Source organism: Dicentrarchus labrax, unplaced genomic scaffold, assembly GCF_905237075.1.
Source record: "Dicentrarchus labrax unplaced genomic scaffold, dlabrax2021, whole genome shotgun sequence".
Classification (NCBI taxonomy): Eukaryota; Metazoa; Chordata; class Actinopteri; family Moronidae; genus Dicentrarchus; species Dicentrarchus labrax.
Genome location: NW_026136719.1, coordinates 24,774,117 through 24,802,064, shown reverse-complemented (window position 1 = coordinate 24,802,064; position 27,948 = coordinate 24,774,117). Strand labels below are relative to the sequence as shown.

At 42.0% G+C, this 27,948-nt stretch overlaps 1 protein-coding gene across 5 annotated transcripts in view; it reads left to right on the top strand.

The window, feature by feature from the left end:
• LOC127351808 (SH2 domain-containing adapter protein F) overlaps positions 1 to 27,948 on the top strand; it is a 93,129-nt gene that overhangs the window by 47,488 nt on the left and 17,693 nt on the right. For 3 of the 5 annotated variants that reach the window (XM_051379752.1, XM_051379750.1, XM_051379749.1), the window contains exon 3: positions 17,446 to 17,664. In XM_051379752.1, coding sequence (XP_051235712.1) covers positions 17,446 to 17,664 — 219 coding nt within the window. Of the gene's footprint in view, positions 1 to 17,445; positions 17,665 to 18,535; positions 18,635 to 27,948 lie in introns of all 5 variants that reach the window. The other 2 variants (XM_051379751.1, XM_051379748.1) reach the window with 1 other exon arrangement.

Here is a 27,948-nt window from a genome sequence, read left to right as displayed (position 1 = left end):
ATAATGTTCAAGACAGAGACAAGCAGGTGTTGATGACTCAAGGGAAATCCCCATCTTTGATTACCATGATAGTTATTTGTTCCAAGTGACCATAAATCGCAGTGGGTTAGATTCCAATATTGGCGCCCTTTCGTAGCGCTCAGCCATGCAGCCAGGATAAGGTCCAAGATGCAGAACCCCTTCACCCAAATTGTTCACTTCACAGCCTCAGTAATCATCTCCAAGACCAGTCACACCACTGGCTAGTGACTCAATACATCCTTATGAAAGTGCTCTTTGTGTCATTTCACCGCACTTCAAAGCACTTTGTGTCAGTGCTGCAGTACAAAGTTGTCAAAGGGAATACAACAGAAGAACAGTTTGAAGTGCAATTTTTGGCCTACAACAAAGTAAGTCATTCTCTGGATTTCTCTCTGCCAAGTCTCGCTCGTTGCCCCATTCCTCTCCTTTCATTTCACCTGTTCATTTTTCTTTGCTGTTCTGAGGTACAATAACTTAGATGTATCAGTGGGATGGTTAAGAATGAATTTAAAAATCATTTTTAAACAGGTGATATTCCGTTTCTTTCCTTTTTCATACAAATATTCTTTTTTGTCAGATCATTTTTAATGATACACCTGACAGCATTGGTCAAATAAAACACTACCCAAGGAGCTCCCTCAGTATTGATAGCACATATAGACTGTTCAGGCATTCAACAATTGCATGGAATATCACCATCACAACAATGCAGTATTTGCCCTGATGCTGCTCTCACCCTGAAAGGATCTGGAACATAATTTTCTCATTTTTTAAAGGTCATTTGAGAACCCAGTCATGTAAAAGATAAAGTTTCACATGTGTCTGCGCTTCCTGTCCCTGTAAACAACCAGGAAATTGAAAGTAATCATTCTTGACAGGATGGTAAACCTGTCTGAGATGGGTTTTCCATGACATTTGAGTATCATTTGCTATCCTTCTATGTTCTTTCACTTGTGCAAATATCATTTCTGTTGTGCTCATGTGGGTGGTGCAGAATTGTTTTACAATCTGTATTTGAATATGATTCATTGTCGAGTGCGCTCTATTTCTCATCAGAGAAAGCAAAGCACAGGGCTGTTTTACAACATCAGAGAATCGGGTTAGTCTTTGATCCAAGGGAGGGTGGTAAAAAGGCAGTCTGTCTGGTGATAGTCCACTGTTAGAGAAACTGTAATTTAGGTTGAAATTGTGCACACGACAACACCAGTGGATCTCACACTTAGTTTCTCCTTATAGGATGCACAGTATTGATATTAATAATTATTATAATAATAATTAATAGTATTATAATTTTTCACATTCACAATTACTGTTTTCCACCAGTGGTGTTTACCTATTATGCTTCAACTTTGATGTTGGTGCAGGTAGAGATGTGTAATAAATTCTGCTTTGTGTTGGCTTACTGCACTTTACTGAACTGCTTTATTTCTTCAAGTAAAATGTAGAAAACACTAACATTTGTTTACATGTAATAATTCCAAACACCACTTTTCTACAGCAGCTGGATCCTTCATCATCGACCCTGTAAAGTGCTGACTATCACAGTTCAAGTGAAAACACGTTTTTTGTAAATATAAAAACAAGGAAATCTGCTCCTTTCAGTCATTACAAAATATAGTAATACTGGTAAAATAACTGCTACATTGTTCACCCCTCTATTCTAAACAGAAACTCACATAACATCTAAAATGTTACAGGAATTGCCAAAACTATACACCCCAAGGCATCCTCTGTTTTCCATTTAAAACATTTTTGGAGATTTATATTTTTTCTAATGATAGAATCTTTTTTTTTTTTTTTTTTTTTGCCATTATTGTGCCTTCAGAGGAATTTGGACTCAATTTTTGCCTGCCCCAATATGTTTAGCATTTGGGTCCAACATGAAGGCTGTGGATGGGCCTAGGGCCTTTCGCAGTGTAGCAGATGGTGGATTATCCAAACAAGCGGACAAATTACCTAGGATTCCCCACTGTGCCTGGGCACTGTTGAGAGCAGCAGAGGGCCCAGCAATCAGACCTGCCAACAGTGGGTCAGCTGGCACACAGGTCGGCGCACACACTAGAGCTGTCTCACTTTGTGGCATCTTCATCTTCCCTCCATTTCCTTTCTTACCCATTTTTCACTGTCAACTCTTACTCATTCCTCTCCCACGTGGCAAAGTCTCAGTCAGCACAAACAGATCTTGGAGAGCTTTTGTTTCAACAGTTCTCCTTTGTTAAGGTGGAGATTGTTCGTGGCCTTGATTCGAGGATGATTTAAAGTGAAGTCTGCAGTTGGACTTATTTTGATTGATTTCATCTCCCTTTGTTGCTCCCTTCAGGAAGCGTTGCAATTACAATGAGAAGGCCAACAAATGGCCCTTGTTCAACCAGAATATATTGTAGGAAAAACAATAAAAAACAAGCTAGTCAGTGCGATTAGTTCTGCTATGCTCCATTTTTAGCAGAGACACATACAAGGCTAATCTTGTTTACCCCTAACGGTTCTAGGAAGCCATGTGTCACCTTCCAGAAAATGTTCAGGACACATAATCTGTCACTGTCATACAATAGACCTTGGTGGTGATGAATTACGCTTTTAGGAACGTGAGTCTTAAGTCTTAATAGTGATCAAATGCCTTTTTTACTAATTGAATTGTCCTGCAGGCATTACACGGTCCATGTAAGTGTATTAGGACTGGAGCTGGGGGAGGATTCTCGGTGCTCTGTTCAAATATACCCCAAATGGCTAATAAAGCCTGCTAATGCAAGCAGACAGCCATTCAAATGCAACTGTTTCAAGGGAACAAAACCATTATGATGGAATAACCCCCCTCATCCACAACAACCACATCATCTATTTCATCCATTCATGTTTTTATTCATGACTTTGCAGAGTCTTCAATAATTTTCAGCCACATCTGCCACTCAACTCCTTGTTGCTCCCTGTTTCACCAACTGCCAGTGGAAAGGTCAGCCATCATTTAGCCAGCAGAGAATGAGTTTGCTTGTGCCACATCGGCGCATCCACGGTGTGTCCACAAGAATTTACACAACAGCAGTGGAAAATGTCACTACATAGAGAGCATGGTGATAAGGCGCTTACGACATTATTCTTGTCTACCTCGCTGTGATTTTAGGGGAATTAGCGGAGAACAACCTCTCAGCAAACAAGCGTAGCAAGTGATGAATCACATTGTTTTCTCCTGGAATTATCACACTCTGTACGCACAGGCGCAGGCAGTAATGTCACTCCACATTTTCTTTGGCTCTAGTGTTTGAAGGAAAGACTGACAAGGTCTGGAGAATCTGAGCCAGAAGAAATTGGCCCCTCCTGTTCCTGACAGGATTCTGGTAGCTTCCTATGTCTCAGCAGGAAGTGCAAGAAGTCAGACTTCTTAGTTTTTCATCTCCACGCCCACAGGACTGGAGATTCTGTCTCCTCCATATGTTTAGTAGGCCGTCTCGTACACTGCTAGAATATTCTGCCTTCATGTTTGTCAGTTTGTCTCTCTGCCTGTGTCTGTCTCACACTTCACACATATATCGCCAAACAGACACAGTATAGACTCCAAACTCCCACTCAGCAGAAATCAAAAGTCTCTTACACTCTACTGGAGTTGGAAGAGATTGCTCCCCCCTTACCTCCTTACTAACATTTCTTCATCTGCCTAATTTCCTGTCAGTCCCTCAGAGACTCCTTCTCAGCAAAAAATATGTTTTATTCATTGGAGAAAACAGAGAACCAAAGTTAGAATTACACTTGTCAGAGGTTAACAGCACAACTGTGCGTAGCAGAGAGATTATGACTGTTCGACATTCAGCCACGTCGCCAGTGTGGAATCCAGTGTGTGTGCTCCCTGAAGAGTGCGGATGAGCAGCGGTCGGGTGGGAGGCAGCAGGTGCAAGAATGTGTTAGCAGCTCTGAGCGGGATGGGTCTTGTCAGCCCACCCTTGGCACACTGTAGGGAGGAGGGGGAGGGCGTATTATCGCGGCAGCGTGACGTACGTCCATGGGTGTGTGCATGGTTGTCAGCCCCTGGTATGCATCTTCCGTATTGTACATGCATTTGTGCCAGTCATCTGTGCCCTCCAATGTGTTCATGTAACTACAGGCCTCATATTTGTGTGTAAGCCAGCTGACCTTTTTTTAACATAGATTTGTGCGAGTGTATTTGCCCACACAGCTGCAGGAGGAGAGGAATCCAGAAGCCTTCCATTTGCTGGTTCTCTCACCGGCTGAATACCAGGCTAACAGAAGATATGCAGCCTCATGAGGACCTGACGTGGTATTTTAGACCTCAGTAATGGATGGTTTTACTCTACAAGGTGGGGTTTTTAGCGTGTGTTGCTCTTTATGTGCGCACGTACTCTCGAGTGTGTGAGTAATTAAGGTAGAAAATGGGTGGTGTGGTATTCCTTCCGAAGAGCATGACGTATAGAAGGAGATGGCTTAAATCAACATTGGCATTCCTTTACGAAACATGCTCGGCAGCTGCTCATAACCCTGTGATAACACGCTCCCTGCCCTAGTGACAGAATGAGCTTCACCCTGCTCAACGGTCTGGCCCTTGTGTTTTGCTTGCATCCACATTTTGTGAAAGGGATTTTGGCATTGAAAAAGGCATTCCTGCTGGGGTTGAAGGAGGCGGCCAAACCACATGGAGGATGATTACACTCCTGAGGGAAACAGCGGATGCAGTGGGAGAATGAAACCTAGTTGGGCACATCAGTATTGTAGTATCAGTGTTCACTGCCTGCGCTAGCTCCCTCACCTACTCTCAACCATTATAAAAAAAGCTTAATTGCGTGTCTGTTGCCTGTGTTTCAGTCCCATTACTATCCTTTTTCTGGTTCACATACTGCCACATACTTTACTTAACTGCATGGCTATGAGTTAATGACACAGTTGAGCAAATAGTTCTTCTTTTGTATCATCAACCTCTGATGCTATGTCAGTGGTGTGATCCACAGCAGCTTGGCACTCTTCTCCTTCTGCTGTAATTTTTCCACAATGGCAGTAGCACGTTATTGGATCCGGGAAGGGGATGAGGCAAAGATTACTCACTCAGCATCATCCATTTTTATTGGCATGAGTGTTTTTACGGGATTGCCTTTGACTTTTAACTGCAGGGTACAAAGATATTCTATGGGACTTTGCCATGCAGCTCCCAAGCCCAATTCCAGTCAGATGTTAATAACTATTCTGCAATAGTGACACTGCCTTTCCCAAAACACTGCGCTGGCAGAGATCCTTCTTAAAGCCGTAGTTTCATTAGTGGTGTTTCTTTGGGACTTGGGCTATAAAAGTGGCAGTGGCATGCTGACGGATGTTTGGCTGAGGTTCCCGAGCGACTAGTGGTGCTGCTGTTGCTGCTGGCGAGGTTGGTGGAGAAGCCCACGTGGCATGCTGCAGCCACATATCTGGGGCCCAGCCAACAGAGAGGCATAGTAAAACTCAGGTATGCGGCCTTGAACAGCAGACACTGACATAGTATTATTACCGTTTAGCCCTTTTTCAGCTATGAGCACTACTGAAGGCAGGTGTTTGTCTGTCCTTGATCTAATCTCATTTTTAGGATTATGATATAATTAGTTTATGTTATGATTATGCTTCCAGTCGTATATTATTATTATTATTATTATTATTATTATAAATGAAAGCCCACTTTGCCCAACACGTTAACATTTGCACATAAGTTACAAACATGAGTGAGTTCAGCAGTACTGGAGGGAAGAGAAGACAGAAATCAGACATCTGCTGTATCATATTTCCAGAAGCAATCGCAGACATCCAGCCCTCAAAATTAAAAATGCTAATGCTAATGACTTTTCAATCACAAGCTTTTATTGGCATAGCAGTACTTTAACCTGAGGTCACTGAGGAATAAGCCAAAAATCTTTAACACTAATTCCCACACATCATCAATCAGCAGCCTCTAAACCAGTCCGCTCCTGGAGTATACAAACTACTGTATGTAATATGTAAGAATTGCATTATAGCAGGAGGTGTTAAAGGATTTGCTCATTAGCCAGTAATAGAACTAGCTTAGTCAAAGTTTACATTGCAGCCTGTATTTTCGTGGGTAATCAGTTTTGTTTACAAGAGCTCATTTTCTATAGTGCACCCTCGGGGTCGATTTGCATTCATTGTTCAGTCTTCGGAAGTTTTTGTTGTGTGTTTGACTCATTAAGGAAAATGAGCTCGCCTTTATGGGACAGCTCTTTGTAGAGTGTGAATAAAGCAAATTTGAAAAAGATTTGAATTAGGAAGTTAATTTGGAGTGAGACTGAACTGATGTTTGAGTTGTGTTACCTGGTGTCCTGATGCACACAGAACACTTGTTGGCAGGATTTGTGTTGTATTTTATTGTCTTTGTTTTATGTCACCGTAAGTACACATCACTGGTAAGTAGTTTCAGCCTCAGTTGGCCAAACAACATAAATTAACAACAGTGTATAAATGTATTCCTGTCGTTCCAATCGAAATGACATCCCTTCTTGCTTGCTGTTGTGTTTTGTTTTGTGGAGTCCTCAGGGACAGGTGCTCAGCAGTATTGATATGCAAGCTCTCCCCATGAATTTTAAAGCCCTTTAATTAACAGTGAGCCACGTGGAAAGCTAATGAGATTTCAGAAATGCATCCTTTGTAAAAAATTATGCATCATCCCATTCCGTATTGTCAAATATTGACTTAAATGCCAACAAGGGATCTAGAATTTTGATTTTGATACTGTATGACAAATCAATCAAATAGTTTATGAGAGCCATGAAATGTCAAGGGGTAAGACAATGTAATAAAATAACATGAATGACAACAGAAAGGGTTTAATAATAACTAAATTCAATACATGCCTGTCACATGCCTACTGCAATATTTATGACAGGTTTATAGCCGGTGAACAAATGAGAGATAATAATCAGTATGGGCCGATAAACTAGAAAAACAATATGCTGAAACGTGTTGTTTGCCTACCACCGGCAATAATTTTTTGTTACTTGTTGATTTGTTTTCACAAAATGTAATATAAAACAAGCCTCTGAAAGATGTTATAATCCTGCTCATGTAGAACATAAAGGTTTTCCATAGCTGCCATGTCAGAAAACTCTAGCAGCACTTGTAGTATTAAAGAGTAACGGTTCATGATGACATGTTTTAGCTTCTCCAGGGACATCAGGGTGACCCCGTTGGGCTTTTTCCCCTCTCCGTGCACCTTGGAGGTGAGAAAAGTTGTGCCAGAAACCCCTACTCTGCATATCTCTCTATCGTCAGAGCCACAATGCACAAGAAGATAATGCAAATGACCATCTGCTACTCTGTGTTCTTTCTTCCAATCTGTACTGTAGGAGGACAGGTCTGCATTCCACTGCATCTGTGTGGACCTTGGTTAGCATATTTATGCCAACTGTTTGGCATGTGGGTGAAAATTAGTTGAGGTTGTCTCACAACTTTCTCTTTTCTCCGTTTCACTGACCGTAAAGTAACATCCCTGTCTAATTCCCTGTCTTTGTTTAGATGAATGTGATTTGGTTGCAGAGACAAAATGAGATGCGTGTTTGCTTGCAACTGTCAGAGTACGTAATGGCCTTCACATTATGTCTGCTTACCTTTGTTTGTAAAGTTGTGGCATTACAACTAGATCATATTTCACGTGTCTCCCCTGCGCTGGTCCATCTGCATTGTCAGATTGAATCAGGTTGGACAGAGCTGACTGGACTCCAGAAGCTTCTCTCCAGGCTCACTGATGTCTGATCTAATGGAAGCTGAAGAGGACAGACAGCAGAGACACTAGCACTCGTACACCAACACTGCAGACTTACAGACTGTGCAGCTCACTGGGTACAGTACAGATACACAGAGACAGGGACCAGAGTGGGCAGACATTGTTTAGACAGGAGCAGCAGAGGGGTGAAGTGTATTGTACTCATCATTATGCATAAAGTAAGGCTTTCGTGTGCCAAGTGCACAGGAAGCTAAGCTGAAGTAAACAACAATACAGCCTCAAGCTGTAGCTGGACTCTTGTACAGTAGGTTTTAATTAGGCTGTGGCTAATTGCAGTGTCTTATATCTGAGTTAAAGTGAATTGGGCAATGCGGTATTATTTGTGTGTGTGTGTGTGTGTGTGTGTGTGTGTGTGTGTGTGTGTGTGTGTGTGTGTGTGTGTGTGTGTGCATGTGTGCATGTGTGCATGTGTGCGTGTGTGCATTGTGTGAGGAACATAAAACATGAAAAACAAATGAACATTATCCAGTCTCACAATATGGAGTTGGAGTCACATGTCTGGCTGTATTTTCTCTACTTTTTATGGAGGCATGAGCTGAATACAGCTACTACTGTATTAAGCTACATGCTGTGTTATGGCCGGCAAAAACTAAATCATTCAGCACCAGAGAAATGCCTGACTGATCAAATTATAAATCACTGCTGCCCTCAAATAATAAGTTCATTTTGTAAATGCTGTATATTCATTATGGCAAAAAAACACTTAATTTATTTTATTTACAGTCCAGTATGTAGAAATGCTCAAGGACACACATTGCCTTCTACCATTTTAAAGGCTCAACACCATATTTTGCAAAAGTAGAAGTAACTTTTATCCAATAATTGGCCAATTCTAACTCAAAAGTGCTGTAGCCGCTCATAGAAATCTGTCAGCGTTCAGCAATTCAACATCGCATTTGGAAAACATCCAGTTGAGGCTTAACCTTTCCTGTCGTATAAAAGACTGTTAGTGTTTCCCATTGTTTAATCTGTTTGCGGTCATGTTTTGTTTCATTCGCTCAGACGCCGGGTGACAGGGATCAGATCACACACACTCATGTAAACACTCTCAGCTGCTTACCGTGGTAATCCACCCTTACTGTATTTACCCTTTCTACATATAGTCATGTGGGGAGCACCTACCAAGAGGCGTCACTTATCTGAAGGTCAAAACAGCACACACGTTGAGAGAGAACGAGGTCACTACTGTGTAACTATTTGCATTGCCAGAGCCCTACTAATGCACGTATCCCAGAGGACATGCACGTCCTCTGGACTGGAAGGATTGGTAAACAGGTCACAATGCTGCTCCAGCAGAAGTAGCCACCTCGAATAAAAGGAACAAATCAATACCAAGCGTTCCAGCGTCTCCCTATCTGCTTCCCCTTAGCCCAAAGATGCGAGCTTTTTTTTTGTACATAATGAATATTTATGTTTCTCTGTTGAACTAGTTACACACTATTTTGTAATTTGCCGCAGTTTCGTCTTCATTTCATGCTTGATATGCCTCATAATGAGCCTTGACTTTGAAGTTCAGGAATAGTACGAGTGGCATTATGGGGGTATTTGTAAGAGCCTTTACAGTTTAGACTTGTCTGCGTATTGCTAATAGTAAAACTGAGGTCATTCCCAGTTCAGGTTGTGTTATGTTGCCACAAGAAAAAAGATTTGCTGCTGTTCTCTGTTTGTAACCCAGTTTGTAAAATATGTCAACGTTTCAGCATGCATCCATCTCCACTAATGAGAGACAGCCCAAGGAGAGTACAGTGACTGTCAGCTCCACTCAGCGTGGAGGTGATAGAACTTAATTTCCCACAGATTTCTCGGCTGCGGCTTTTGTCTACATTGTTGTGCTGCAGGGAGAGATTATCGGATTATCACACAATAAGGAAAAATGTCAAAAAAAGTGGCTGGATTTGGAAATATGAGAATCTTCCTACTCGCAGCAAGGCGCCTATTTAAGAGTGCAGCTGTGTGTTGGTTTTGTTTGAGTCTGAGCTTTGCAGATGACTGTTGAGATCCAAGCACCAGTACGAAGTTTTGCTTGTACTAAAAGATCACAAGTTAGATTCCCACCAGGCTCTCCTGGTGTCCAATGAAGTAAAAAATCATCCTTAACCGAACACATCTTTCTTACACCTGCATTCTAAAAGCTCAACTTTAAAAGTCTCTGTTTTCTATGAGTTTACATGACCTCTGTCTGACCCATGTCTCCATAAGGTTTTGCTACAGTGCTCCCCTTGTGCCACAAGTAGGACGTATTTGTCCCATGTCATTTCTTTCTCAATTCTATTCTGTTTCCAACAGGGAACAGTAGATGAGCAGTCTTGACATCCCATAGGGGAATGTGAGCTGGTTGAAGGTTTAAGCAGTGAGGTGGTGGGGGTGAGAGTGGGTCTTTGCTGGAGGCCTATTACCCCCCTATGGGGAGGGGGCATGAAGTGACTATTCATCATAGCTACGTCCACGTGTCAAAAGACTCCCCCTCCTGCGACCACACAAGCAGATTAGGCATCATGACAAGAGGCACTCAAGGCATAGCTAGCTCCTCTTTCCTTCCGCTCCTCTCCCTTCCTTTCTCCTGTCCTCTGTTTATCTCCTCTCCTCTTCCCAGTTCCCTTCCCAGAACCAATCCCATTCCCATGCTGTCGTCTCCTCCCAGCAGCCATACACAACCTGAACTCTGGGTGCACTCTCCTCTAATCCAATGCCAGTCTTATCTCTGCTCAGGAACAATAGCCACAGAGCAAGCACAGCTCAGAACCGCAGCCTGCAGAAAAATAGCTCACTCCCACAAGGCTGTGGGACCCTTTGCATCCAACAGCGTCAGCCAAGCAGCCTGTCACTGCTTCACATTAAATCCCCCTCGCTGTGTGTCGAGAAAAGATTCCAGCTTCTGTGTGTTTGACTGTCGTCCAAATGGAATTTCTATTACTGCAGTGCAATCGACAGCAATGGTGAATGACTAATCGCATCTGTACTTGGTGTCGCCTTGTCAGTATGCTGATCTACTGCTCGTCTTTTTGTTTGTTCACTGCGGAGCTGCGTGAGTTAGCTGTGAGGGCTATTCTGTGATTCATGTAGGTAGACGGGCACCTTTCCAAGCCGCTGTTCCCATTCATCTTCTATTAATAAGCTTTCACCTCAGTCCTAACTAGCTGTAATTGCAGTTGCATAGGAGCAATGCAACTGTGCATGCTGTGGCACTGCAATGGAAAGGCATTTAAATAGGTAAAGCATCCAATCACATGGAGTCCCTCAATTGTGTTACATTATACCATGTTAGCAAATCCAGTTAATTACTAATTAATGGATGCCAGACTTTGTTAATTAGCAATCCTTTCAATGATAACAAGAAACTCAATTCCATCTTAAGTTCTTCTGTCTACAGGATTGCCCTGATGCTGTTTCTGAAAGGTTGTATTCAACTGTTTTTAGCCTTTTCTGTCTTATCCCTGATCCTAATGGTTGTAGACATTTGGTACAGACATTCATGGTCCCCAGAGCATTAATTATTACAAATATGATCCCCTGGCGGTTCATCTAACGCCATCATCAGGTCAAATTTTGTTTGTACCCAAATACCTGCACAACTGATGACATTCCCATTTGCTATTTAGCAAATGTTAGCATGTTAACAGGCTAAACTAAGATGGTAAACATTATACCTGCTAAGCATCCACAGGCTAGCATTATCACTGTGAGCATGTCAGCTGATTTGAGCACTTACAGCCTAAAGGAGTGTTGATGTATGTATAAGTTCAGTGTGGCTTTCCTCCTGCTGTGAAGACAGAAATCCAGAGACCTGAGCAACAGTGATTATACCGAGAACCAAGAAAGCTACGTTGAAGTGTTGGCACATGAAATGGATTTTGAAAGCTCCCTCGAATCCAATGCAAGTTTACCACACATAGACACAGTGGTCTGTTAATACTGGAACCTCATAAGTCACCTAACAGTTATGTTCATCAGTAGTGAGCTTTCAGGTGATATGTGTTCATTAGCTGCTGGATATGGAGAGCCCTTCACTGATGTGCATATTTATTATTCTTGCCACTTGCTCCCTCTGTCTGTGTCTCCCACTCTCTCTTTCCATCACTCTCCTCGACTTCCTGCCGCAGTCTCTTTGTTTATTTCTCCCTCTGTGACAAAGTTGCATCACCTGCCTGTCTCTAATTTTCCATTTTCCCCTCCCTTTCTCAATTCACTTGCTGTCGCTCTTTGTCTCTTTCTTTTTTCATACATCTCCACTGTCTCCCTCTGATGCTCCCCTCTCTTCCTCTCCCCCTCTGTCTCTGTTACTTTGTCTGGCTTACTTCCGTCATCGCCCGCCTCCCTCTTGTTTCCTGCTTTGTGTGTGTTGTTTTTTAGGCTTACTCTCCTGCTCCAGTAAGGGAATGGATCCAAATACATATCACTGTGTTGCGGAAGATATTCTCCAGCTTCTGTTCCCTCAGGCCATCTGGGGGAACAGCAAATTTACACATACACCAGTGCACACACCCACACAGGCATGCCTTCACTTCATGCGACTGGCTGCACGATCTAAACTCTTTTATTTTTCAGTTTCTATCCTGTACATGAACAAATGAATACACTTGTGCGGCTTGTTTGAAATACAGTTTAGATAGATTTCTTGACATTAGTTTACAAAAATGACACCGCTCTGTGGGTCTGCCTACAAGTGTCTTTCACTATGTGTCATTTGTCTGTCAAAAAGTATGGCTCCCAGCTGAAACTATAAGGCATTTATACGAAAGCACAACCCAAAAATAGTGCAGTGTGACCCAAAACACTCACCTCTCTGGGCCAAGCATGAATAGACTCTGCTTCCAGGCTTCCCAAAAGTATATATAAACGTGTGTGTGTGACAGGCATGCAGAGTGTACCCACCACAAGCTTGGCACAGTGTGAGCCAGGAGGACGAAGGATACAGAGAGAACAAACGGCATGGCTGCTTTTGTTGTGTCTGCAGGAGGCTGATGGGGACGCAGCAGCACACAAGCACAGACACACATCCCCCTCGCAGATGGACAAGACTGTCATGTTCACAGAAATACATGACTCTAAAAATCAAAGCTTATTGATTGCACACACTTTGCAGACAAATTGTTTCTAAATATCAAGTCAAGTTAGGAATGTTGAAATTGTGAAAGCTGTAAAAAGAAAAAAAGACAACCGAAGCATACATGCTAATTTATTCCTTTTGTCTTTGCCGCTTTTGTTCTGTTAAAACCCTATGAGACATGAAAATGAAATGAAAATTGACATGCGAGCACAAAGCTGACAGGGTTGTTTTGTCTTTGCTTATCGTAACCATTCTCCCAGAGGTCTGTGGGGAACAGTCGGCGGCAAGAGCATCATCTCAGCTCCACTCAGTAAGCGGAATGACACTCAACAGCAGGCCGCCACGGGTCAAGGAGCAAACACCTTCACTTGTCAGCCAGTTCTCTGACTGACACACAATACCTGTGGGTGGCCCCCGATATAGCTCAAATCCCTGACTGCCGTTGCAAGATCGACCCTGTTTGCTCTGCACAGACCTGGGCAATCAAAGAGAATGAAATCAAAGCTCCTGAAAAGTCTCACAGCTAGATATGAGCCCTGTTGCAGCGGCTTTGTTAATCAACCCTGGAACCTTTTTTAAACGTGTGTCTGTGTCTTGGAACAGGCTTGGCTGGGCCAGTGTCACAGATGGCACACAGTTCGCTAAAATACATTTTAGCAATAGTATTCATGTGCAGCACCAAGTTTAGTAATTCCTGTGTGTGAATCAAAAAGCATCTGTTAAGTCATTTATCTGTTTTAAAACATTAAACAGTGCTGAGTATTTCTCTCCAGATGCACTCCACAAAGATCCACCGCGTTAATAACCAAGCCCTCTGAAATGATAATGGTTATGCCGGTTCAGGATTTCTTTAAGAGTGACTTAGCTGCCAGAGCAGGCAGAGCAAATCCTTGAATCCCTACCCTTGCCTGGGTATTTTCTGGCCATTGTTTTCCTGGGGTGTAAAGCCAATCGCATTTAATCCTTCACTAGTGCACAAGAGATCCCCTCAATCAAATCCAGATATTCACTGTGCTCCTGCAAGCGCTTCGCAGCAGCAAATTCTCTCTGGCTCAGTGGGAGTGGGTGGGTGGCAGTCAACCAGAGAGGCATATAAATGTGTTTTTCCTTTACATATTCAAGCTTTAGCTTTGCAATAAAAGAACGAAAGTTATGCAGTTGTTTGCTACCTTCTCTCTTTTACTGGCTGGCAATAATGGGGAGGGAGGACAAATCAAACAGGAGTGGCCTGGATGATGAGGACTGGATGCCGTGGTCAGTCCTTTATGTGCAGCAGGATGCGGCTGCCAGGTTGGTTGCAGTTAATGTTTTTTGATTTAATCCAGAGCTCTCTGCCTGCCCATGCACTGTCATGATAATATGCCCAGAGGGCTCCTCCTGTAGTAAGTGGAACAGGAGCCTCCCTAGATTTATTGCAAGGACTATATTCCTCTCTCTCTCCCATGGGATTAATCTCTCTAGTTCATGAACCAGAGAGGAAGACGATAACAAAGACTGGATCTGTCACTTGTTTCAAAGCTTAGTGCTTCTCCTCACTGCTTCGGATTTTTTACTTGCATGTGGCACTCTACATTCAACTGAGTGGTGAATTTCAGTTGAGCTTTTATGGCAGTCGGTATCCATTTCTTTTCTCATTAGAGAAAAATGGTTTGTAGCTTGAATGCAGCTGTTTGGTTCTCAGCAGTAGGCTCTGCTGTCCCTTCACACATATTTTTCATTGGCACTAAACAGCTGGTTGTGGTCAGTTCTGCTGCTGCTGCTGCTGCTGCTGCTGCTGCTGCTGCTACATGAGGACTTGGACTTGAGTGTGAGACTTTCTAGAAGTTTAATTGTTTCTTAAAATACTTGTAGTACTCAAAACCTTGGAGCAGCACATTCTTTGGAGTTGTATAAATTATCTTAAAATGTCTCCTTTTCCTCACCTTATACACAAGTTGGTAAAAATGGGAAAATAAATTAAATATTGCAAGCTTTTATGGGTCTGAATGTGGAGGTTGTCAGGGCCAAGTAGGCGAGGGGCAAAAAGGCAATAGAGAGGAAGTGCAGCATCTGCACAAGAACTCTGACATCCGGGGAGGGGGAGGTATGAGGTATATCAAGGGAGGGTGTGGTGGCTGACCTCTGACCCTCAAGGGAGGGTAGAGGTCAAAGACGGAAGATAGACTGCAGCTGTGTTGCAACATGCGACCCCATTGCATGCCAATCACTGCAATTTGCCTAGACAGACGTGTCCCCACCTACTTTACCAAGCATGCCTTAACAGGAGCTGAGAACGAAAAAAGGGAAGGATAAGGGAAACAAGGAAGGAAGGGTGGTTGGAAGGATGAAAGAAATTAAAAAAAGACAGTGGGATGAAGGGAAGACGGTCAACAGGGCTCATATCTCCACACACAAGGCCTCATTCTTTGGAGCTAGAAGGGAGTCTCAATCCACTGCAGCAGTTTATCGAAGGCAGCGTGCCTCCAGTTAAAGGGTTCTCCCCACAAGATTTACTCACCACCCCACCAATATTACCCTCCTCCCCTCCCACTCTCATTGAACCCCCTCCGTATGCCTCCCTTTGCTTCTTTCACCCTCTTCTACAGCTATTTGTTCTTCTGCAGGGGAGGTAGGACCTAATCATGCCAGAATCTCGTAATACCAAGTCTTTTAACTGCTAGATCAAAGAGTGCAAGTTTGCCTAATGCAGGATTACGTTGCGATACGGGACCTGGCAGCTTCACCTCACCCCACCCCTCCACTTCCACCACCACCGGCGGGTAGCTCCATTAGGCTCAACGCATTGCTCATTTTTCCGCAAGAGCTCCCTTGGGCTAAGAGGCAATTATGCAGTAGTGTGGCATAATATTTCATTCTCTTCACATTGCATTACTCTATGGTGTTGCTGGCCACTAACAGCTTCATGTGGCCCAGGAGGAAGGGTGCAGGCTGCTAACAACTTCATATGAGTAGAGAGAGATTGGAGAGAGGAGGCGGAGGAAAGGGGAGAAGAGGAGAGGTTCTCAAGGGCATGATGCTTCATTAGGAGTCAGGTCTTTTTCACCTCCTTTCATGCAGAATAAAAGGGTGTGCATACATCTTAGTTTAGGTAAGGTGATTTTAAGCAGATTTACAATATGAATGGAAAAACATAAATATATGCATGTGTATCATCATTATGAACCTTACATCCAACATTTATGTGGGAAAAGTCATATTCAGGAAAAAGTGCTGTTTTACTTTAATTTCATACAGAGGCAAGGAATTATTCAAGGCAGTGTCTATGTTATACATGATTTTATATGTATACAGTAGAAAGTATGGAGAACTGAAATTGCTCCAGGTAGTGTTTACTGGTGCATTTACGAGCAATTCCAAAGTTCAAAACATGTGGGTCCCTTTATGCATTGTGTGAAGATTACACAAGGTGAAATGCCGTTACACCCTCATTTCTTTTTGCCCAACCACTACGGTAGATAAAATCCCCACCACATTGAGAGGCTAGCAGCTTTTTGCTTGAGCAATTTCTTTTCTGGCAGCGCAAGTCCTCTCTCATAGTACATCTTTGGATTTTTTTACTGTAGAGGAAATCTCCTACCTTCGTTGCTGGTTGGTGGTCAGCCAGTTGATCTGTCTCTCTTGACGACAATTGCACAGATTGCCATGGAGTCTTTCTACAAAGAGGAGGGGCCTTTTTTTTAACCCGCTGGGCTACCTTGCTCTAAGAATGGAAAAGTCATCAGAATATTGTTTGTTTTCTAACACTTGCTGTATTTTTGGAGGGGAAACCTACAGGGAGGGGGTAAAGGAAATTGGTGTTACTCTTCTTCTGACAGAGCAGGTATGTGCAGCCCAGGGCAAGGCTGTTCAGAACTGTTGTGTGATTCTGCTGTATTCAGGGAGGTTACACTGTATGCTTTTGCAGGTACTCAGCCTCCTAAGTACCTCTTTTCTCCCCTTTAAACTATCTCTTCTGATTTCCGCTTCTGTCATCAGTTCATCAAATGTACAGAACTCATGCACTCCATCAACATGCAGAACTTTTCTTCCTAATTATCGCTGGTGGGTAATTTACACTTCAGATATAAAATGAGCAGAGAGATAAGATTGTTGTGGACACCTGCATCTATATAGCATCTATAGCCGTGTTCGCCTTGCAGTGCCTAACTAACTGTTGTTAGAATGCATTTAGGCTACAGTTTGATGTCTCAGTGCCAACACTGGCAACTTTTGGACACATTTAATAAACAGTTGGTTGCCTCAGCTGCTCAAAACTAAATTCATCTCTCTGGTCTGATGTTATTAGTGCCCTTTAGCCTGCAAACTGATGTCCATTGGCTGTGATTTCAGCCATATAATAACAAGGATGCGAGCAGCTGAAACTGTGCATATGTGGATATTTTGTCTCCTAGTCAAAGCAGTTGAAATATCACCACACATTTATCATCTGCTATACAAGAAATGTGCATTCAGGCTTTATAAAATGTGTTGCTTCAGTGTTTTGTAAGTGCATCTACAGCCATAAATCCTCACTTCTCATATGCTGACGGTTTTCTCTCCCACTGAGACATTTTCATCTATAAAGTTTTATTTCAGAAACCCAGCATTAACGACCGGTCTTTCTCCCTGTTTATAGAAATACGATCTGGTGGACGAGGACCTAAGGATGGATCGGTGAGGCAGCTGCCCCTCTACGACACGCCGTATGAGCCAGCCGAAAACGGAGGAGACTCTGACCCTGAGCGCTTGCGCTGCCCCAGGGAAAGCCGACTCCCCCAGGATGATGAGCGACCCCCTGAGGAGTATGACCAGCCCTGGGAGTGGAAGAAAGAGAGGATTTCCAAAGCCTTTGCAGGTACGACAGAGACATGAGATTGAACTTTATTATGCCATCAACATAATATATTAGGTAGCTAAGACAAATAAGTAACATACTGTATATGATAAAAAAGACCTTTGTTGGAAAAACAAAAAAACGGCCTCCCATGCATTTGTTCTTGAAACAGACAGAATACAAGCTTCTTAATCCTAATCCAAATTAAAATACATTTTAATTTGTTTTTTTAATTCTACCTGTTACCTACTGTTAGCGCTGATGTCAAAAGCTCAGACAGTAAATCTTACCATGTAAACTAATCCAGTTAAGGCATGACTGCATTTCTGTAAGGGTTGCCTTATTTAAATTTCAAGCTTTTTATATGGTAAATCTGAAACTGTTTCTCTTCTGCTTAACTAACCCAGATGTTTCCCAGCTCTAATAAATTAGATGTTGGCTCCTGTCAGGTTTTGAGGGCTCTGCTGCTGTTGCTGTTGCTGTTGCTGCTACTGCTGCTTTAAACACTTCTCTTTTCTTCCCTCTGTTAAAGCACCTGCTACATTCACTTGCAGGTGTCCAGTCTACTGTTTTCTGTTTTGATCCAATTGCTGCCTGTTTTAAACTAAGATGATACATAAGCTGCTTGGGGGGCATGATTGGTTGTGCAGGTGCATGTAGGTTCAGGTAGTCCCTGTGGTTTCAGAGCTTCAGCATGGCTAACACAGCCATAACATCAAACAGGGCTGTTCCTGGAGAGAATACGGCTTTGGAATATTAATATGCAACCCAAAAAAAAAAAAAAAAAAGCCAAGCCTTTTAACTGATATAAAAAAAGAAAATCAGCAACCCATGACTCTATTTTTCATCGCCCCTTTTCTCTTTATATTTTTTCTTTTTTATCCTTGAACAGCTCTGCTTTGTTATGACTGCATTAGCTACGAGGGCTCTTTAAGTGGCACTGGATCAGGTCCCCACGGAGGAAAGGACTGCACTTCTAAATCCCTCACAGGTACCATTGGAGATGGGGCTGGGGATTGACTCTTGTCTTTCTGTATTTTCATTTTAGACTTAGACTTTTATACCTTATGGGTTGCACTGAAAGCTTGTGGTTTGGGGTTTATTAGTTACCTAAATCCTCAGCACACAGGTTAAAAATGTAATTAAATTTAATTAAATACAAGCATGTTTTGCAGGTTATTAGCACTTGTAAGAATTGCTTAACACTACAAAAATAAACTAAATTCTCAAACCCAAAGCTTCCAGTATGTTGAAAAAAGGTCATCCACTCACAGTAAAATGCAAATGAGCTTACTTTTAAAATTGTCTTGATTGAAATGACATTATCAGGATGTTACTAGTATGATTGCAGAGTGCTTGAAGTGGACTAAAAAAGGCACCGAAACTGTAGAAATACTCTTTAAATCAGTTCATCAATTCAGTGGACACACAAGTGTAATAAGTGCAGTAACACTTCTTGGTGCTCAGAAGAAGGGCTGATGTGTACGGGTCAAAGGAGTGAATCTGTGTCGATTCCTTCACCTTTTAGGGGTGTTGTGGACAGAATAATTAACAATGAAGTCAGAAAATTATTGAAATACTGCTTTTCCCTTTATGGGGATATACTGCACACAAACCTAGCGCTGATTCATTGTTAGGTGATTTCTACTGTACTGGCGTACAAGCTCACACTGTGCTTCCCCTCTGTTTACAAAGACACAAACAAACAGACCCAACGAGTGAACACACAGACTTACTGAGGTGCTTACACAAACATGTTTCATAAGATATTAGCTTAGATGTACTTTTACTGTGAACGTATTTGTGCTTGTATGTCAGCTTTAACATTTGAACTGTAAATAGTTTTGTAGAGCTATAATTGATTCAGAAAGTGTATCCACCATGATAACATCAGGATGACTAAATCATCAATGAATTAACTATTCCTTTTTTAATTACAGCTGAATGAAAGAAGACATTATAAATATGCATGTCCCGAAGGCTCATTGGGGTGTACAGTTGGGAAAAGAAGTTGCCAAGTTTGTCATTTGTTTTTTACACTTGGAAGAGTAATTGAACTTGTGTGAATGGAATTTAACAGAGGAGATGAGCACAGAGCAATATGAAAATAATGACATTTTCTTCATTATGATTTGATCCTACTCTATTTTTTATGCTTTTATTTTTATTTCCTCTATTGTATTTATCTCTTAATTTCCCTTCTGTTTGCTTTAGAAACACTGCATTGTATTTGCAAGGCATTTTAATAAAGCAAATTAGATTAGGAATAGAGAGGGTGAGAGAGAGATAAATCCCTGTTGGTGTTCTGCTGTTGATGGCTGGTAAAGATGGACTCACTCGGGACTTGGTTAGGGATCTGAAGGAAGATCACGAGATTTCGCATGGTAAAAGGAAAGTGCATTCTAAAACACATTACAGTTGCGATCATTTGTGTCAAGGCAGTTTGGGGATGTTAGTAATACAACTGTTCTTTTCTGTGACAGAATGATTGGGAAACATACACGTACATCTTTGTCACAACAAATAAGTTGTGTTCTCCAAACACTTTTTGTGTGTCTTCTGAAAATATGACAAAATGCTATTATTTCAGTCAGTTCATAGGTTCTGGCAGAGTTCAGGTTGGATCATCTTTTTTTGTCAGAATTGGTACAATTCAACCTAGGTTGTTGACATATAGGGTCATTGTACTGATGGAACACTCAGTTTCATTTACATGGAACCATATACAAGCTGTGCTGTATGAATATGTTTTACCCATCCGATGTTGTCATATTTTTACCTGCAAATGTATAAATAATACAAACATATTTTATTTTGATCCCCAAACTGTCTTGGCATAACTGTCCCTGTAGTGTATGTAAACTTTTGACTGCCATTGTATATTATTTATATTTCTATTATTATCTATATATTACAAAGCAGAGCTTTAATGTCCAACATAGTCTTATACAAAATCCTCAAGCCACTTTCATAGGCCGTGAATAATAGAACAATGCAAGAACAATATGGCAGCATCCACAGTGAATTTGTTTGAATAAAAGGACATTATCTGATTCTCAACTCTTAGCCCAGTGTTGAAATGAAACTAGTTTTGATGTAATGACTGAAACAAAAAGTCTCCTCTGGTCCTCTGCTTGGTTGGCTGAGACGGTGAGCCACAGTGACAGCAGCAGCAGTGGAGTGGACAGAGATAGAGATGATGCTGAACTGGACTTCACTGTAGTATGTAACATATTTACATGGTAGCAAGCTTATTAATCTCATTTGTTGAAGATGAAAAAGAGGTTCAAGGGAGTATTCAGTGTGTTCCTGCAGGTAATGAGCATATTACTCTGTACCAACCTGCTGTACATTCTGAGTTTTAGACACTATCACTACTCAAAACAAATGAATGGGTCAGAAGGATTTATTTGGTGGCCACAGTTCTGACAGGCAGAACAGGCTTGCACTCTATATTTGTACATACAGATAATACGTCTGTCTAGTCATTCATCATCTTTTTGTGTTTCCTAATGTTTTGTGACTTCATTTCTTTTTAATGTTTACACTTGTGTATTCTAGGCACTGGTCTTTATAGGAGTCACGTTGGTCTGTCTCTGCCAGTGATTAGTTAAATAAGGGATGCTGCATTCTTAATCACTTTCCTTCTCTCCCTCATTATTTTTCTGTCAAGCAGCACTCAGAAGAGTTTGTTTAGGTCGCTATTTACTAACACATCCTTCTTTCAACTCCCCCTTTACAGACAGCGTCCCTCTTTTGATGATGATTAATTTAATTTCCATTGGATGTCAAAGTGTTGGCTGGGAATTGGAGAGATAAGTCTTTAAGTTGTCTTTCAAAGAAGAAAGCTACAGCTCCAAAAAGTACTTTGATTTATTACATGTCTTCATTCTGTGTTATGTTTAATTCAGGCAGAAATAATTCCCCACTATTTGGATGACAGAAAAAGGAAGAATGATGAGAAAGACGTCTCTGGGACAAGCCTTGTCAACACAGGCTTGTTTCTCTTGCAGGTGTCGGCGTAGACTGGCCTTGGATCCAGACATCAAGGGGCTTAGAGAAAGTTTCCCACCTTTCAAGGCTTGGGCTTGCGGCATGTGCCTGCACTGAAGGCTCTGATCTTTGCAACCAGCTTACCTCTGATGTCAAGAAATTATACACTATTTAAGCATTTAAATCCACTTTTGAGACAATTCTTTAGACTGTCGATAATCCCACTGTACCAGCCGTCCCTGTCTTATCCCTCCTGGCACTATTTTAAATGCAGTCAACCTGGAGTTGTCAGATGCTGCCAGGTTACCCTGGGCTTCCCCATCTTAAACATCTATATGAACCACTGGGTACTCACTGCCAAGCTGAATCACAACACCAATGTCAATGAGTTTTGATCCAATCAATTCTCTAAAAACATTAAAGTCTTTGGTATCACATTTCTTATAGTGGCAGTGTTGAATTGTCTCGCATCCATATTCAAAGCGGGGTTACTTGGAGTTTCTGAAATGTTAGACTGGAGTCATAAGGTCATGGGTTTACTGTAAATTAGAGCTTGAGACGCCTGGACATGTTTATTCAAGTAGTTGTGTAATCCAGGTTGGGATTGGATTTCATGGCAGGTTAAGAGTCTCTAATTTTTTATTTTTTTTTTGTGGAATCTGTAACTACGATATTTTTGGTTTCTCTAACCAGGGCCATGTGTGTTTGGTAGTTCCAGCATTATCAGCGGTACATTTACTGAACTATTTTTAGTTGTTGGAGTGACTGGAAAAAAGCTGGATGTGAGTTTGCTTTGGTAGTTGGAGACTACTCACCAATCAAAACAGTGGTGTGAGAATAAATATAATATATATCAAGAACAAACATGTATTTAAAGGACAAATTCATATGATTTTTTCAGCCTGTGTCAGTCAGATTTTTCAAAGCTACTTTTTTGATTAAACATTGGCCTACTACAGCGTTGCAGCATTATGTCTACTCTTTATTTCAGTTCATTGCCAGTTAAGTGTTGTAGATAGCATGGTTGAACTGGAGATTTTGTAATAACCTGTGTGGTGTCTGATTGCTCATGTTGTTTGCCCGACTGGGCTCCATTGTGGTGATGTTACCGTGTCCCCAGATCAGCAATTAACTTAGTATGTAAAAATATTTTCAGGCCTGATGCAAGCGCTTCTGTGTGCCGACAGTTTTAAGGTCAACCTAACTGCAGCTCCGTGTGCTGTTTGTAGAGAGCTGTTTTTTCCAGTTATGTTTCTATAGTGCTGAAGCACTGTGGCTGGCTGTGTAATATCAATGACTAATGATGCTGTTCACCGTTCAGATTTCAGAGGCACTTTCCTGCTCTCATCAAAACCTTCACGGTTTACATTCCGACAATTATGTGGGAAATGAAAGTGTCTGCAAACACAGTATGAACAGATAATGAAAAAATATGCACAACCTTACTGTGGAGTGGGTGTGTACAAAAAGAAAGAAAAAAGAGGCGGGGAGATTAAATAAGTACCAAGTGCTGCCTACGCCCTCCCACCATGGTATAACGTGATAATGCAATCTGCATAAAAGACTATTTGTCTTCATTAATGACCGGGGAAGGAGAGCAGACTAATGCTCCTTGCTGCAGCCCTTTTTCCTCAGCTGTCCCTATCACTGTCTGCATGCTCGCCTCTTGACAACACTTGGCCTGGTGTTATTATTCAGTGTTGGGCTATCTCCTGACAGGTATGCAATGGAATGTAAATTCCCTGCCTTGTTAGAGTGTTGGGAGGCTGTGTACTTGCGGTTTGGTTAATCACTCATCTTCACTGCCCCCCACCCTCACACCCCCACACACATACGCACTCGCCACTGTCTCTTTCCTACCTCCCTCCTGGCTGCTGAGTAGGTGATGGATGAGCCTGACGGTGAAGAGTGAGGGAGACACATTAGAATTTGACCATATGAAGAAGCCTGCATGTGAGGGCAAGAGAAAGTGCGCTCGCATGTCCATCAGTGTAAGCCTGTGAGCCTTGACTCTGCATATGGCACGCTCACTCACACACCCAGACATGGACACGCCGCCATCGGAAATCTGAGCCTCATCACAGCAGGAATGGGATCGAGAGCCATTGTTACTTAATCTCCTTGCCCTCTGTTACCTGCTACTAACTCCTTTCACTTGGCTCCTGGCCAGCGGGGTACCACGCATTTAACACGGGAGATAAGAGAAGGCGCTGCCACTTGCTCCCTCAGGTCTTGAGGAGCTTTATGGTTTTTTAATGAATCTTCACGGGCTTAACGACACAGAAATCTGAGGCTCAAGTGTAATGTCCTAAAATAAATAATTGATTCAGTTACAGTCCTGCGTTGGTTATTTGCACCGGGGATTAAGGCCAGCTGTTTCATGGGGGCCATGGTTCTGTTTCTCTCTGCTTGGCTGATCCGGTTTCCCCCACGCGCTCTGTCACTCTCCTGCTCTGTCTCGTCCTCCTGGCCTCCACTGCAACACCCTGCTGATAACCTTCCTGACAGCCCTCTTTCATGAGCCTAAAATGTGTCCTGCCGTCTTTTACCGAGCGCTGCCACAGGTCTTATCTTCACTCACACACATTGGCCACACACAACAGCTCACTGTAAACCTCCCTCACAAAGTATAGAAGAAGCTCTCCTCCAGCCTGGAAGCTCCTGCTGGCCGGCCGTCAATAACACGTCTCTTCTTTCTGTCTCCTGATAGAAGACCAGGGGAAAAAGGCCTTGCTGTCATCTCATCTCCATCACCTATTTTCTGCGCCACTTTCATTTTTTAATGCAAACACACAGACTTTCAAAACAGATCTGTGCTTTGAAAGAGAGCCGGACCGTATAATGCACCGGATACAGTATGCAGAGAATTATGAGGTGGCATTTCAGTTCCCCTGGAGCATTACACAGTTGTTATCTGTAATGATTTGGGTGCCGATGGAACAAACACATCTTCAGAAGAGGCTGTTTTTGTGTTCCAAGCTCTTCTGTTCATAATGTGCGGCATAAACATCACAATCTTCCAGCTTGTTTTGAATATGCATGCAATTAGCCAACCAAATTAAGCAGAACTAAATTAAATGGCGTTGGTGGAAACAAGCATAGCTGGTGATTTATGGTGCTGCAGTGTTTACGGTGATGAAGTGCCATGGGCTAATGAAAAGCCTGTAAACAAATACCTGGCTTCAAAAATAGACCTGCTCCTGGAAGAACAAAGGGAAGGTAAACACCGATAGAAAAGGATCCCTTGTCCATTGTTCCTACACTCTCTGGTTCTGTTGATGAACTGTACTCTCAACATAGCTGTGAAACAAATAATTAATCAGCCGCATCCCAAGGAATTACTGAATGCCCATGCTACGGAAACGTGACGCTGTTTTTAAATGTTTCAACATGAACACTTTTGTGTAGTTAACTTAAGTGACAGGTGCTTTGTCAGTCTAGGATCGTTACTAGCCTCTGTTCCTATGTCAACAGAGTGTGTTGTGTACCAATATGGATTGAGGATTATGCAGATGAGAGGCATATTGATCCAAATGCAATCAGATTAGAGGACAAAGATTTTGTAATCTTTGGATATATTTACAGATCTTTTCAGAATCAGCACTGACTCATTTGACTTTGCATGACGTCTGTGTTTTTTGCTACCAATAATAATTGCATTTAATAATTGTATAATTAAGCAGAATCTTTCTGTTCAGAATCTTTTCTCTCATAATAACCAATTAACAAAAAGAAAGTCATATGACTTAGAAATCACAGTGAGTGTAATTTACATTTTCCACCTGATCTTCACCTCCAGGCTCTAAAACACTTGTTGTTCACACGCAGTACCATCCACAGAGCTGATAATCAGTCGCAATCTGCATCAGCCAGTAGAGCTGTAAGCAGGTTTATTTAGTGCTGTGTGTATATGTTTCACAGAGTGCAGTGTGATGGGGGCAGATATGTGAGAATGTCTGTGTGATAAGCCTTCAGGGTTTATGTGTAAATCAACTCTTGGGTGTGACGGTAACTGCTGTTGTCACCTTAGTCCTGAATTTGAATTTGTCACTGAAGAGTGCTACAAGGTGTAAAGATGCACTCATCTATGCGGCAACATGGCATCAATGATTATTCATGAGGGCCTAGGGACTGGCTGTACTTTTGAATACGTTACAAGGTGAGCGAGATTCCAGTCACCCTGAGTTTTAAGAAAAACCCAAAACACCTGGCTATTGAATCAGTTTACCTCAATTTTCACAGTGCTAAATGCTATTATTCAGCTGTGCAACCAAGCGAATCTGAGCCACATTCGCCCAAATCGTCTCCTCGTCCTCGCAGCAAGGCTGCAGAGTGCAGGCAGCCTTCTGCTCCCCAAACAATTACACGCTAATCTGCAATGTGAAATGAGTATTAGGCTTTTAATCTCATAGGAAGAGAGTCCCCTACTTCACCCCAAAGTAGTGGAAGTTATATTATCTCCCAGAGTTTCTAACCTTCTGTCTCCGTTCCCCCACCCTCCAGCCCCACCGGTCCACCACCCGACACCTCTCCAATCCGGACAGACAGCAAGCAGCTCCTCCTTCCAACCACCTTTTTCTAGATTAGCCCCCTGACACCGCAGGCCCAGCTATTTAATTGCTTGTCGGATTGAATATTCTCCAGTTTCCACCTTCATCTAGCTCGCAGATATTGCCTCTCATTAGCATGCCCTGTACCATCACCGCTGCAATTCCTTGCAGGGTGGAAGACCGACAAGTCCATAAAATTATGTTCATCCTCCCACTGGGAACCAGTCAGTATAGCATACAACGCAGTGACACACTAATGGTTATGACAACAGCTGCATTCTTCTCATGTTAGGCAGCTGAAGTAGCACTTCGTCAACTATCTTTAGATGTTCAAATGTGTCTCTCTGACTTAGTTACAATCTTGAGTCCTAAACTAAAAGTAAATGTGCAGTAAATGTTATTGTAACCAGTAAAAGTAAGATCAAGGTCGCAGAGACAAAACATCTTTAAAAGGTCTTAAAGGTCTTAAATTCTTCAACAACTTATTGACGTGTCACAAAGTGTCCCTGTATCCAGTATCTGCTGGCTGTTATACATCTGCCAATCTGCTGCTACTCTCCTCCTCTTTCCCCACTTCGTGACGATGTGCAGTATAGCTGTCACATTGATGATTTCAGAGCACTCTGATAGATAGAAGTGTAGGCTACCACTGAAGGCTTTTTTTTTTTTTTTTTTTTTGCCAATTTCAATTAATTTCAATCTTATTCGCCAGCATGAAATTTAATTTAATAAAGAAAGTGACCTTTTTGACTTCACTTCTTCTAGAGTCAAATTGGGCTTAATCTCACCTCTTGATATTTTATTGCAAGTTTGAATATCTTTTCCTATTTTGTTCTTGTATTTGTATGTAATTTAGTTTCTTTTGGTTTTTTGTTCTTTGCTAGTGTTCTTTTTGGGGCTAATTTAAACAGCAACATGCACCTGCATGATTTGTTATTTCTGCTCTGTTAGAAGGCTTATAAGAACTCTCACTGTTTTGAAAGCTTCCCTAGGCATTATCTACCATAAGTTACAACCAAATTGATAAAATCACACTAATTTTAGCTTCTTGTACTTCATTTCATATACTGTAATTACATCTCCAGCACTATGGACAGTGTTGTTAATAGCATTGTGAGTTTCTTCACTGGAAGATTGTTTTTTGAGGACTTATGTCATAGAATCATACACAACACTCCAACACCTCCAGAGAGGCTTTTCAAAGATACTATTGCTGGACTGCGTTTCTTTATTAGTCTTGATTTCTAACACTAGCTTTCTTTAGATGACAGAGAAACATCCTGTCTCCATCCCATTTGTACCCTCAGCTATTTAACAAGTGTCCCTTGCACAGTGACAGATATTCTTTTTAAAGTGTGCTTGACTTACCTGGACTTGAGGCATACATTATTTAAGGGGCAAAGCATGGGGAGTGTCCACTGCCAGGATGGATTGCTCTGAGGTACATTCATCCAGTAAAGGATATTGTCCACATTGTTGTATATCTTAATATAGAGGCCTACAGTCTTTTTCTCAAACTCAGCACTAAGAATAACAGCAGAGTGTAAGCTGATGTACTGTATCAGGGACTATCTGCAGCTGAGCTCAAGGCGGCTTTATATTTTATTGTCTCCACTTTGAAGGCATGGCATTGCATTATTTCAGCCTGGCTCTTTAGTAAATTCTGTCATACAGAAATATGCATTACTTCTTGTAATAGTAGGAATTTTTTAGGCAGTCTGGATTTAGAGGTCAGAGGTACTAACTTTTCAGGTAGGGTTGG